The 12,153-nt window shown below is 42.3% G+C and overlaps 1 protein-coding gene across 38 annotated transcripts in view; it reads left to right on the top strand.

Moving 5' to 3' along the window:
• LRRFIP1 (LRR binding FLII interacting protein 1) overlaps window positions 1–12,153 on the top strand; it is a 153,464-nt gene that overhangs the window by 98,334 nt on the left and 42,977 nt on the right. For 4 of the 38 annotated variants that reach the window (XM_082631445.1, XM_082631452.1, XM_082631451.1 and 1 more), the window contains exons 7-8: window positions 2,421–2,459; window positions 6,240–6,299. The exons of 26 other annotated variants lie outside the window; for them this stretch is intronic. In XM_082631445.1, coding sequence (XP_082487571.1) covers window positions 2,421–2,459; window positions 6,240–6,299 — 99 coding nt within the window. Of the gene's footprint in view, window positions 1–2,420; window positions 2,460–6,239; window positions 6,300–10,757; window positions 10,836–11,916; window positions 12,016–12,153 lie in introns of those variants that run through there. 8 more of the 38 variants (XM_082631429.1, XM_082631420.1, XM_082631421.1 and 5 more) reach the window with 4 other exon arrangements.

Raw genomic sequence — 12,153 nt, 5'->3', positions numbered from 1 at the left:
AACACAAATACACATTTTTCCTTAAACCTTCCAAAAATCTTCATAATTATACTTGAAAACATGGCATGCTTTGGGAAGTGAAGTAGAGAAAAACGTGTTTTGCTTAGTTCTTTAAGTCAGTGAATTAATCTGAGCGTGTCAGTGTAGTTTACCACTGGATTAAAGCTGCATCTCTCTGCTGGTAATAATTCGGTCTCAACGCAGCCACTCCATTTTACTGAAGGACTGTATGGGGCACAAGGCTTGTTTTTAATCACCGTGGCAATTAAATTGTGATGTAACTCCTAGCCTTCTTATATACGCACCAAATGTACATTTAATTTAGCTGTTTATAACAATGAACTATAAAGGTGATACAGGCAGCCTTCCATATACCCAGGTTCTGCATGATTCAACCAATCATGGATTAAAAATATTCGGAGGGAAAAATTCCAGAAAGTTCCATAAAGCAAAACTTGAACTGGCAATTATTTACATAGCATTTTACATTGTATTTACAACTATTCATGTAGCATTTACATCGTATTAGGTATTACAAGTAATCTAGAGATGACTGAATGTGTACAGGAGGGTGTGCGTAGGTTATATGCAAATACTACGCCATTTTATATAAGGGACTTGAGCATCTGCAGATTCTGGTATCTGGGGGGGTCCTGGAACCAACCCCCCGCAGATAGCAAAGGATGGCTGTACACTGTCGCTTTGCTGTTAACAGTTGTCATTGTCCTGAAGGTGCCAAAAGCATATCCATCGTGGTTTTACCGGAAAGTTACAGTTCAAAGGTGAAGTCAGTTAAAGAGCTTCCTTGCTATTTGAAACTTTCTCCTTAGCCATGTAGTTGTAACTTCCTCACATACCCTCTGACATGATTCACGCAAGAGGAAGTAAGATTTATGTAACCTAAACATTATCAATGCAAAACTCAGTTTGCAGAATCTGTAGACAAGGGTCGGAAATTACAGCCGTCCAGCAGGCACAGGAGAAGGTCGGGTCCTTGAAACCAAGTGAAGAAGTTACCTTTTCAAGGAGAAGGGGCGTGATCATGTGAGCACAGGACTCACATGACCACTGGCCAAGACGTTGGTGAGCTTGACAAGGGCACTTTTGATGGAAATAGTGAGGGCAAAACCTGACTGTTTTGGGCTCAAGAGAGAAAAGGAGAGAGACTGGAGAAAGAACCCAAACTCTCTTTCAAAACAGCATTTTCCATCTGCGATCCTCCTTGAAATTCAAGATTTTGTTTGTACTTGCATTTTTCTAGGAAAATAATGTCACTTTCTTAAGATTCTCAGAGGGTTCCCTGATCCCAAAGAGCTTAAAACTATTGTATTATTAGTGGTTGTTTGGGTGTTTATAGCATTTAAATCATTTTCAACGACTTTAACCAGAAATGAGCTAAATTTCTGTGCTGGACACCATTCTTTGCCAAGATACAAGCCTATTTGTTTTAGGATATAAAAGTTTATGGAGGAGCTCCACAATTAGGGTGCTGAGTAAGAGACGGGGAGAAGGTGGAAAGTCAGCAGTGGATGGGTTTTCGTCGTTAGCCGGGTGGCGTGCTCCCCTGCTGTTTCCCGTGATGCACTTGATCTAAAGAAATAACTCTCGTTAAAAATCACAGACCTTGAGAACTTGGATCCTGGGGATAAGGGTCAAACCTTCTCATTTTTACAGACATAGAACAAGCCCAGAGCAGCGAGGAGGCCTGCTCAGGGCCAGGGTTCTGTGATAGCATCAATCCCAAAGCCCCTCGGGGGCCCGGAAATGGCCTCTCCTGGTTGGTGGGCAAGCAGGGTTCCCACTGCGCCTCCCCCGCCAGGGGGGCTCATCTCAGTCCATCTCTGCGTAGGGCCAGTTTCTGCTGTTTTTCATCTTTTAATATTTGGAAATCTTTCGTTTGCAAAGTTCAAAGACCCTATCTTTTATCTCTTGACTTTCTCAAAATACAGGCCTTCACTCCACTGACAGTGATGATCAACCCTTAAAAATGGAAGAAATTTTTTTTTCTAGCGTTTGTTTGGACATTCTCAGAAAACCTAGATTTAGATATCATTAGTACTTAATTTTCTTTACTTAAACATTGAGAGTGACACATCTGTTGACCTTTTGCCTAACATAAATAGAATGTTTTAGGTAGAGGAGGAGAGAGGATTGCTCAGACTGCTTCAGATTCCATGAATTAGAGCAACGTCTGCCATGGAAGTTTTATTTAATGCTAATGGATTTTATGGTGATACTAATGTAATTGCGTTTGTAAATACATAAGAGATCTTAGAAGTCATGAAAAAAATTTAATTTCATTAAGATTTTCAAGATTGCCTGTGTTTTGTTTTATGTTTCTGTTATGCCTTACGTAGCTTTTTAATGGATTTTGGGCAACTCTTTTCTGTTGTTTTTCTCTCCTATCCCACCTCTGACAGTCGCAGCCTGACGTGGAGTACGGGGGTCCCTACGCTTGGGTGAGATGATTGGGCAGACATGTGGCCTGATCCTAATAGTGTTGCGTGGGAGATAATAACCTGTGGCTTTCCACTAATCTCGTGAGCATTTGTATACCTTTGTTTTAAAAGACACACATGCCACGCACCTGTTCTTACCTGGGGACTGAGAGCCGGAGGGCAGGTGCACACACCACAGTGAGCTCTCTTCTTCCCAGGGCCTCCTGGGTACAGCTCTGACCCTCATGGGTGGGTCTGGAACCCAGGTGTGGGTGCTTGACCATCTCCCGCACCCGGCGGCCTGTGAGCACCGCTGTCTGCCAGGCTTTGGGGTAGCAGCTGCAGACACCAGATGGGAAAGATGGTGTCTTCTTCAGGGAACTCAAATCAGATCAAGAATTCCCAAGCCTCTACATTTCCTTTAAAAGATTGAATTTAAAGTCATTTTATCTAATGAAAAATTTATTATTTTCTAATCTGTATCCTTTCAAATTAAATGTCCCAGATGGCTCTTTGGCCAGAAAGTGCTCTTTGAGAAAGACCCCAAACCCAGTAACAAAAACGAAGCCTTTAGATTTAAATTCAGAATTTCCCTTCTTACATCCATCTAGAAGAGTTTGTATGCCTTATGCTTTCTGAAAACCTGTAAACTTAAATTACACTAAAAGGAAGAAAAATGTAATCTCACCAGCATTAATCACACTCAGCATTAAAGTGACTCAGCACTGAAATTATTATAGTGGATTATACACTTATTCACTTGAAGAACTTTTTCCAAAAGGATTTTGTGCTTCATTCATTCCATTGCATTGAAAAAATATCTAGCAAACTCTGGTTTTCAAAATATATTTTTACCCTTAAGATGATAATTAACAGGACCATATTACATCGGCACAGCACACTTGTCCCCAGAGTCTCCCAGTGAGGCTGCTGTTCTCCACTTTAAAACTAAATTGAGTGCATCAAGGATTGCACGTCAAAGCGTTGATTTTGCCTTTCTTATTTTGTCTCCCACCTCTAATGCCCCTGAAGGTGCTCTGTCTTTTGACTCAGTAGAATACCTAAAACTATTCATTAAAATAATAACAGTTGCCTTTTGCATGGTCACGCGTGAAGCTGGTTATGCCTTGACAGCACCGCGTGTAGTGGTTAGCATTCTGGCTAATCACACGTTACCCTTAGAATAATTGGTTTTGATGGGACATTTATTCTTACATCTTACTTATCCTCTTTTAGAAAATGCTGACTGGTGAATGTCTTTATTTTGTTCTGTCTTAGAGCAGTGCTTCTCAATGTTACTATATGTAAGATTCACCTGGGGAACTTGTTAGAATGCATATTCCCAGGCCTCTGGGTATTCCGATGTCCTGGGATGGGAAGCACGCCCCGTGACCAGGACGCAGGTGGTCTGAGGAGTGCTGAAAAAAATTGTGTAAAACAAAGCTAGGTGAACATCCGAGACCTGACTTAAGATGAAGGTGATATATGCCTTCTGTGGACTTTTTATTCTAATGCTGTTACAGTTAATTTCAACTCTCCTTATTACCCTCTTATGCCACTAAAAACAGCTCCACCCATCTGAATTCAACACAGAAAAACTACCCAAGAGGAGAAAGTTGGTGTGTTATTTAACAAGGTCAAAGTACTTCTCACTACAGAGATGTTGTTGGTGAGGTCTACAGATTTGGGAATACGTTGTAGGGATACATTCTCCATGACAGAGTTTCATTACAACAGAAAAGTGTGGATGTTCCACAAAGCCTTCAAAAGAAGGGTTTTTCCTGCATTTTCGTGGAAGGCCAGAAGAGAAAGGGACAACTGAAGGAGGGCATTTGCTCTCCCAACCTTCACCCACCCTCTGCTTTACGCTGCAGGCTAAATAAGAGAATGAGAAGATCAAAAAGGAAAAATCCATCTACAGCAGTATGTATTTTATAAGCAACAGTGGAAAGCCAGAGGGTTTATATATGTAATACATTTTTCTTCCTTATTTATTAGCAAGGTAAAAATCATCTAAAATTGATTGATGTTAGCCTTCAATATTAATTTTTTCCAGAAACTAGCTTCTAAACAGATATCAAAGGAATAAGACTGAGGTCTGAAATATACAAGTCCTTGACGTGCAAGATTATTTCTCTCGAGAGAGAAAAAAAGGAAATTAGACTGAATAAAATTCCTGCCAATCGCCAAAGGTTTTTTACTATCAAATTTATTTCAGAAATGTTTTAGGGCTTCCCTGGTGGCGCAGTGGTTGTGAGTCCGCCTGCCGATGCAGGGGACACGGGTTCGTGCCCTGGTCTGGGAAGATCCCACATGCCGCGGAGCGGCTGGGCCCGTGAGCCATGGCCGCTGAGCCTGTGCGTCCGGAGCCTGTGCTCCGCAATGGGAGAGGCCACAACAGTGAGAGGACAGCGTACCACACACACACACACACACAAAAAAAATGTTTTAATGTACTCATAGTTTTAATTTTTAATTCTGAAGGATTTCTACATACTCTTTTTCATTTAGAAACTTCGAATAGACTTGCTTTTGAATTGTAACACAAGTACACAGTTTTATAGTCAGGGTTTCATGAATCTGGATTTATAATCTGCCTGGAAATCCATATATTTATTCTTCATCAACGTCACAGCTGCATAATATGTGCTGAACCGTCTCCCCTCCCCCAAACTTTTAACAAGGAAACGTATCCTGTCCTTCCTCGGTACCAAGCACTTACCCATACAGTCGGCATTGATCTGGGCACTCATTTTAATCAGCTTTAATCCTCACAGTGGCCTTGTAAAGTATTTATTACCCTGCATGTTTTCACAGCCAAGGAGGTAGAGGTTCCAGTGGATTAAATAACTTGCCTAAAGTCATATGACAAAGCTTCTACTTGGAATCTCGACTCAGGTCCATGATCCCCTGGCATCTCCTTCCATTTTTAGCATTTGTGGGGACTACTGCTCCTTTTTCTGTCTCAGGAGCTGGTTATGTCCCTGACACTTGGCAGCTCTTATCTTGAATCAGCAGAAATTTCCTTATAGATGAATGAGAGCAGTTCTAGAGCCCGAGCTTAGGCTGGGAATCGGGAAGAGAAGGGAGACAAGCCTATGCTTAACTGAATCGTTCTCTTTTTTTCTGGAGAACAAAGTATGAAATCATGAAATATGTGCTCAGATTTCACTTTGAAAAATAAAGTAGGAGGACTGGATGAATGAAAAACTGATAGAGAGGATATACTGCCATGATAGACATTTTTTCCATGATGAACATTTGCATCTATAAATTGAGTAGAAGCTCTCTCTGAATCTTCTGAATACAGTTTCATGATGAGCCGTGGTTTTTAAGGACTTCACGCTGAACCAAGAACTCAAGACAAATTGACTCAGGTGGAGGTCATCAGCCCACGTTGCCTGGCATCCAGGCTCCTCACAGGCTGGGATTCCCGCATCATCAGCACAAAACTAGAACCAAAAACTGCCGAGGAAAGCAAGGGCACCCAGGCCCATGCGCCTCACTCTATGGGGACTTGGCATTTCCTCCCGTCCCCTAGTGAGTGCCCCATAGTCGCCGGTGACACTAAGAGGGTGATGTGATCCGCCTACGGGGCTGGTTTCTCCTGAGGCGCAGTCGAGCAGATCAGGAGCGTGGAGGCAGCGGGGGGCCTGCCGGGATGTGTGCTACCCTGGCCGTGTCCATCCGCTCGACTCCAGAAACTCACTTCATACCCGGCGAATTCTTCCCTGCTCGTCTGTACCTGTGTCTGCATTTGTATACTGATGTCCGTTTTTCTCCTTTTCTTCGCTGAAACAGACAAATGGTTATGATGGAGAATTATATGGATCACAGGCCCTGAATAGAAGATCTGGCAGGGTTAGTAAATTTGCATGACACAAAATTCAAACAGGTTGCTGCAAAGCTTTTTTAAAATATCGCTAAATTTAGCTTCTTTGGTTCTTTCCTGTGTTATAGTAGGTGTGTGTGTGTGTGTGTGTGTGTGCATGATAGAATGAAAACTAATGTTTTTCAGTTGGTTACCGATGTTAGACTGTTCGTCTTCTAACATTCTAAGTGTTAAGGTAAGAGATGGACATTGAAAGGAATCTCTTAGGTGTTACAAGGTCGAGTTAAGTACTAGCTCCTTCATTACTTTATTGCCCTGGGTGTATGTGTGTAATGTGCATATGAAGTGTATTCCACTCTCAAATATACTTAAGTTCAACATTTCCACTGTTGTCCACCTCTCTCATTGGTAATTTCAAAGACACATACCCTAGAGCCTGTGTTTTGCTGAACAGTGATGCTCACAGTGCTCACGGCTCCAGGGTAGGAAGCGGAAGAGGAGCTGAGGGATGCTGTCCCAGGAGAGAGAGGAGAAGAAATGGACCAATAGCAGGGCAGTCAGGAGGAAGTGGGGGAGGTCTCAGGGTTTCCTAAGGAAGTCATTGGGGATTTCAGGTGGTTAAACCAGATACATTTTAATTCAGTTTCCTGACCTGCTGCAGATCTCTTATACATTAAATTATCTAAAATCTTCCTGTTCCTGCATTTGCTTCATTTATTTTCTTGTAGTCATAAATTTTACTAGCTGTATAAAACAGTATTTCTTTTCATTTGCCTTAATTATATTAAGCAATATCATATATACATTTAAATTATATTTTCAGGTTTCAAAGGGGTAACGGGACACCCTCTTAGCGTTCTGAAACTGGCCAGTCAGGTTTTACCTTCTCGTTCCTATTAAGGATTGCATACACTTCTGTTTCAGCTAAGCTTTTCTCATTCCAAACTAAAATATCCTCCCAGTTTAAAGGCTGTGTCTTCCTCTTTAGTTGCCTTTTGCACTGACAGCCTTGGGACTTTCTCAAGCTCTGTTAACGTTTTTCTTTAAGGTAATACAGCACTCCGGGGACAGAAGCAAGCAACATCCTTTCCGTTCTTACAGGATGTTGACAGTTTTGCTTCCTGTGCTCAGCAGCCCTGAGGGCTGTTTAGTGCTGGCTTTATAGGACAGGAGCTCTGATGGCTTCCCACTGCTTGTTGGGGTTAAATTGACTACTTTAGTAACTTTTCACCCTAAATGCGTAGTTTCACCATATTGATCACAAAGAATCACAGTTCAGAGTTGGAAGTTACTTTAGAAGTTCTTTAGTCCAACTTCTACCCAATATTACATTCTTCTCTAGAGCATCCCAAACATGTAGTTGCCAGCATGTTTGTGACCATACAAGGTGGCATCAAGCTTTATGTTGTACATATATCCATATGTTTTAATCTTTGATTTTTATGTTGAAATGGTAGAAGTGTGCCTTACGATTTAGTTAAGATTAAGTAATGCCTCTAGAAATCAGATGCAAAAGAATTTGATTATAAAACTGTTCACCACAGAGTGAAATTGGATATAAAATTGATTTAATAAATAATCGAGAAATACTACATTGGCCAAAAAGTGCGTTCGGGTTACAAAAACCCAAACAAACTTTTTGGCCAACCCAATACAATGATTGAAGGACCAAGTAACGTACTTCTAATGTAGCATCTTATATAGGAGCAGAAAACTCCAGGAACAGTGTAAGGATGGGCTTGGAGAAAAATTGGATGGGAATGAGAAATTTCATAGACATCAGAAGTACCAGTCTGTGGGCAGGAACAAGATGCCCAGACTGATGATGTTTGTTTCCTCCCTGGAGCTTCAGGGCTGAGCTGTAGCCCTCAGACGTGCTGGGCTGAGGAAAGAGTGAAAATTGTGCAATAAATGGAATTTTAGTTACCTAAGAAGAGATGTCATATGGAAAGTCTAGACTAAGGTTATAGATGGTCCTTCATGAGATTTAGCAAGGAATTACAGATAATAATAGCTAAATTTAAATATAAATAGTTACATAATGATACTAGTTAAATCACACAACCTCACTGAGACATAAACACTGAAAAGTAAAACACAGCTTAGAACCCCTAGTGGTTAAGAGTTTCTGCTGTAGTAGCGGGTATCAGTTCTCTAGCTGCCTCTGCATTCCTGGAGTACTAATACTGGTTTGGTTGTGTCATTCCATATTTGCCTTTTGACCGGGACAGGTGGTGCTTTGGGGAGAGTAAGGAAGTGCTCATCACTTACCTTGTCTTCTTTGCTGCTCAGAATTCCAGCTACAGCGCTGACAGCCGACTCTCTGCTTTGTCACCATCCAGAGAGGACACCTTGGTTGGTTTCCATTTAAATCTTTCACATCCTCTCTGCAGAAACTACAGGTTTTGTAGCATGCAATCCTATATGTGTAAATTCTACTCTCTTTTCTCTTTGAATGTCTATTTTATGAAGTTTCATTTGGATAACTGTTAAAGTCCATTTTGGGGTGGTAATTAACATGATATATTTACTTCGGATTTAGCCCACTCTCTTGCATTTGAATTCAGATTCAAATGTTGGAATACAAATTGTGGTGTTGGGTTAGGTACGGTGAAAGAAAGTATGTGGCTGTTGAGTAGTTGGAATTAATCAAAAGGGAAAGAAGAAAGCCCTGAAATTCTTTCCTTGAGAATTCTTGAAAGCAGAATTACTTTGCAGGGTACATGCATACTTGGGGCAATTTCACAAGGATGGAATAGACTTGGAATGAAAATCAAATCAAATCCAAACGTCCACACAATAACATTCCTTCCCATACTTTAAGAACATACACCAATCTTGATAGGCAAATATTTCTCAATTATTTAAGAGCCCTAATAGGTAAGGCTTGTTTATCCTGCCTCGGTGAGATTTGTATTCACTCAGCAAATATTAGGGAACTAGTTCAGGTAGGGAAGTCACAGAGACAAGCAGGTGAATTAGGTCCTCCGGAAGCATTTACTTCTAAAACAGAATACAGACCCCCTCCCCGCCCCCCGCCCCTCGCACTAGTACAGAAACTGATTTTGCCAGGAAGTGTCATAACAAAGAATGTCAACTGAATCTTAAAGAATACGTAGGGGAAAAGAAAGAATAAATAGAAACTAACCAGGTAGAGCCACAGTAGTCTCACCCTAGTCCTCCCTTCGTCCTCACCCCTGTCGTGCCTCAGCCCCGCCCCCAACTTTCTACTCCTGCTGCGTGGGGAGGGCGGAAGGGGGCGTTCCAGACACTGCCGCAGCTTCTCCGTCTCCCCATCAGCTTGCCCACGCCCCAAACTCCCACCGCTGCCCCCCATAATAATAAATACACCAACCCTGCCTTCCCCTAGTATGTGAACTCTGGCTGAATACAAGATCTGGTAAGCACCAAAGGATTGGCGGGTTTTGACACCTTGAGTTTTTTGTGTATTGTGTGCATTTTCTTAATTCAGCGGGAGATTTTGCTTTTGAAAAGAGCACTTCGTCATTCAGAAAACTTTACTTCCAAGCATAGATACTTTCTGTAAAATAGAACATGGTGTTAGTTATCTAATACTTGGATGTGAATTTATTCACCAAAATTAATTGACAACATGGCTTCTACCCAGGGCATTCTCCCAACCACTGGAACAAGTTTCAGGGTTTGTGTTAAAATATTAGAAACTTCCTCCCTGCCCACCCCAGGATTCCGCTTGCCTGCCCCTCAGGTCATTCTGGTGCACCTGATCCAAGGCATAAGAACGACAGGCACAAGTTACGGGGTCTCGAAAGGACGGGGAAGTGTCTTAGGGTGCCACCAAGTTACCTGAGCAGAGCTACTTCATCCCCTTAAAGGGCTGCCCTGGGTTTGTGTGATCAGTAGAATACTGCTGACATGGAAATCTGAAACAGCTAGCCTCCTCTTCAAGGGTCCTTTAATGTGGATAGAACATTTTATTTGGGGAAACTGCTAATTTATATAGTAGTCCCCAGAAATCTCGTATAGACTGTTGGTCTCAGAAATGTACCACTGAATCTATCATGTCTTCTGTGAATACTGAACACATGTGCATTGTGTAAATACCTAACCAAGCCCGAGATCATCTCCAATGAAATATTTTATTACGTAGAATAGAGGTTACTATCTCTGCAAATTCCTGATTTTGAGTTTTTCCCACCAAACTGTAAAAATTAGAATTTGCATTAGAAAGACCTTCAAAACCCCACTGACCTTGCTATCAATTCAAATTAATGCAACCTGTTTTTGCCTATGTGTAGACTCACAAGTCCTAATTTAGTCCCAGGTAATAGTTTTGTCAGTTAACTGGACTGTCTTTATTTCCTTCCCCTCATTCTCTCTTCCCGGCAAGTGCATGTCCTTTACCGATCTTGTTGCAGAAGTCAGTTTCGTGTGAATTGATGATGCCTTTGAGATGAAATAAAGCTGTGAGCCTTTTTCCCCCCCCGGCCCGTTTTCTCTGATTACAGGGACTTTGCCGCTCCGACTTCGGGCTTCTCAGTCGTGGCCTTGCTCCCAAACCCCCGTCTGCCCAGAATGGAAACCGGGTCTGTCCTCCTTTTCACATCATTCTTCCCTCTTCTTTCCTTCTGTTGTCACTTGAATTGCTGATTAAATGGACGTGGATACTTCAGCCTCTCCCATGTGAAGTCCAAAGAGCAAAGCTTAGTAGATGTTTCAATTGGCTTGACTAACTGGCTAAGACTTTTCTCATCCTTTTAAAGCAAATCCAAAATAATTTAAGACCTTACAATTTTTTTTAAAAAGGAGTTTAGGGAAAAGGAGGCTCTATTAAATGTATATTTTCAAAATCTCAAGTCCAAAAAATTGGTCTCTTGGGTCTCTCCTCCTTTTCCAGCAATTGTTCCCCATTTGGGGTTTCCTTTGTTTTTTAAAAACACATTTTTCTCCTGTAAATGTATCCAGGAAGCAATTTGGAAGGCTTTTGTGCATAATCTAACTCCTCCGTCTTGGAAAGTGGGGAGAACAGCATTATTTCTCTGGCTCGCTCTCCGCTGTGTTTCCTGTTTGTACAAGGCCATCCCCGAGGTGCTTGGCCTTTTTAGCTCCAGGTATAGGAGTCCTGTTCTCATAGGAGGAGGTTGGAGGCCGAGCTCCAAGAACACATCACGTTATGGAGGTTGAACTGCCATCTCCCTGCACTGTCGTGTCCCTTGCGTTGCTGAGTGATTCATCCCTGTTCCTGCATGTTCCCTGACCAGCTTGTGCGCCCCCTGCCCTGGGCTCTCCGTGGCCTCTGCCAGTAAACAGGTTATGATGCTCTTCGGAGGTGAGGCTCAGGTCACACCAGCGAGCTGCCCTTGTGTTCCAGCACACCCCGCACAGGCTCCGTCTCTGTTCGGGTGTGGGTTCCCCTGTGCCAGAGACGTGCCAGCCCTGGGCAGCTGAAGCCCCCCTACAGCTCCTGTGTGTCTTGGAGGCTGTTGCTGGGATCCTCTGATAGAAGCAAACAGGCTCTTCCTGCCCCACTGTTGCTGTGGGGAAGTCTGTGTATTAACACCCCCAAGTGCTTTCTTCACCTGGGATTTTGAGTCGTGGGTTTGGGCTCTTGCTGGTGTCGTTGACATTGTCACCATTCTATCTCGCTCCCTGACCCTTTCTTCTAGGAATGCCTGAAAAGAGATGCCCGAAAGTAGCCGTATTTCAGAGGTTCTGGGGAAGTTCACTATTTTTAAAGTTAAAAATCATCTCATGTTTATTTTTCTTGTAAGTGTGGGTTTCTATCTATCAGAGGTATTGAAGGCATGGTGCCTTTGTGGACTTCTTTTCCTTCTAACAGCCGTACAATAACTTGGCTGTCATGATCACCAAAAGCATCATGATTACCTTATCACTATTATTTGT

The sequence above is a fragment of the Mesoplodon mirus genome (genome assembly GCF_964341445.2).
Source record: "Mesoplodon mirus genome assembly, chromosome: 8".
Taxonomy (NCBI): domain Eukaryota; kingdom Metazoa; phylum Chordata; class Mammalia; order Artiodactyla; family Ziphiidae; genus Mesoplodon; species Mesoplodon mirus.
The sequence above is the reverse complement of the archived record's forward strand: the minus strand, read 5'-3'. Positions and strand labels throughout refer to the sequence as shown.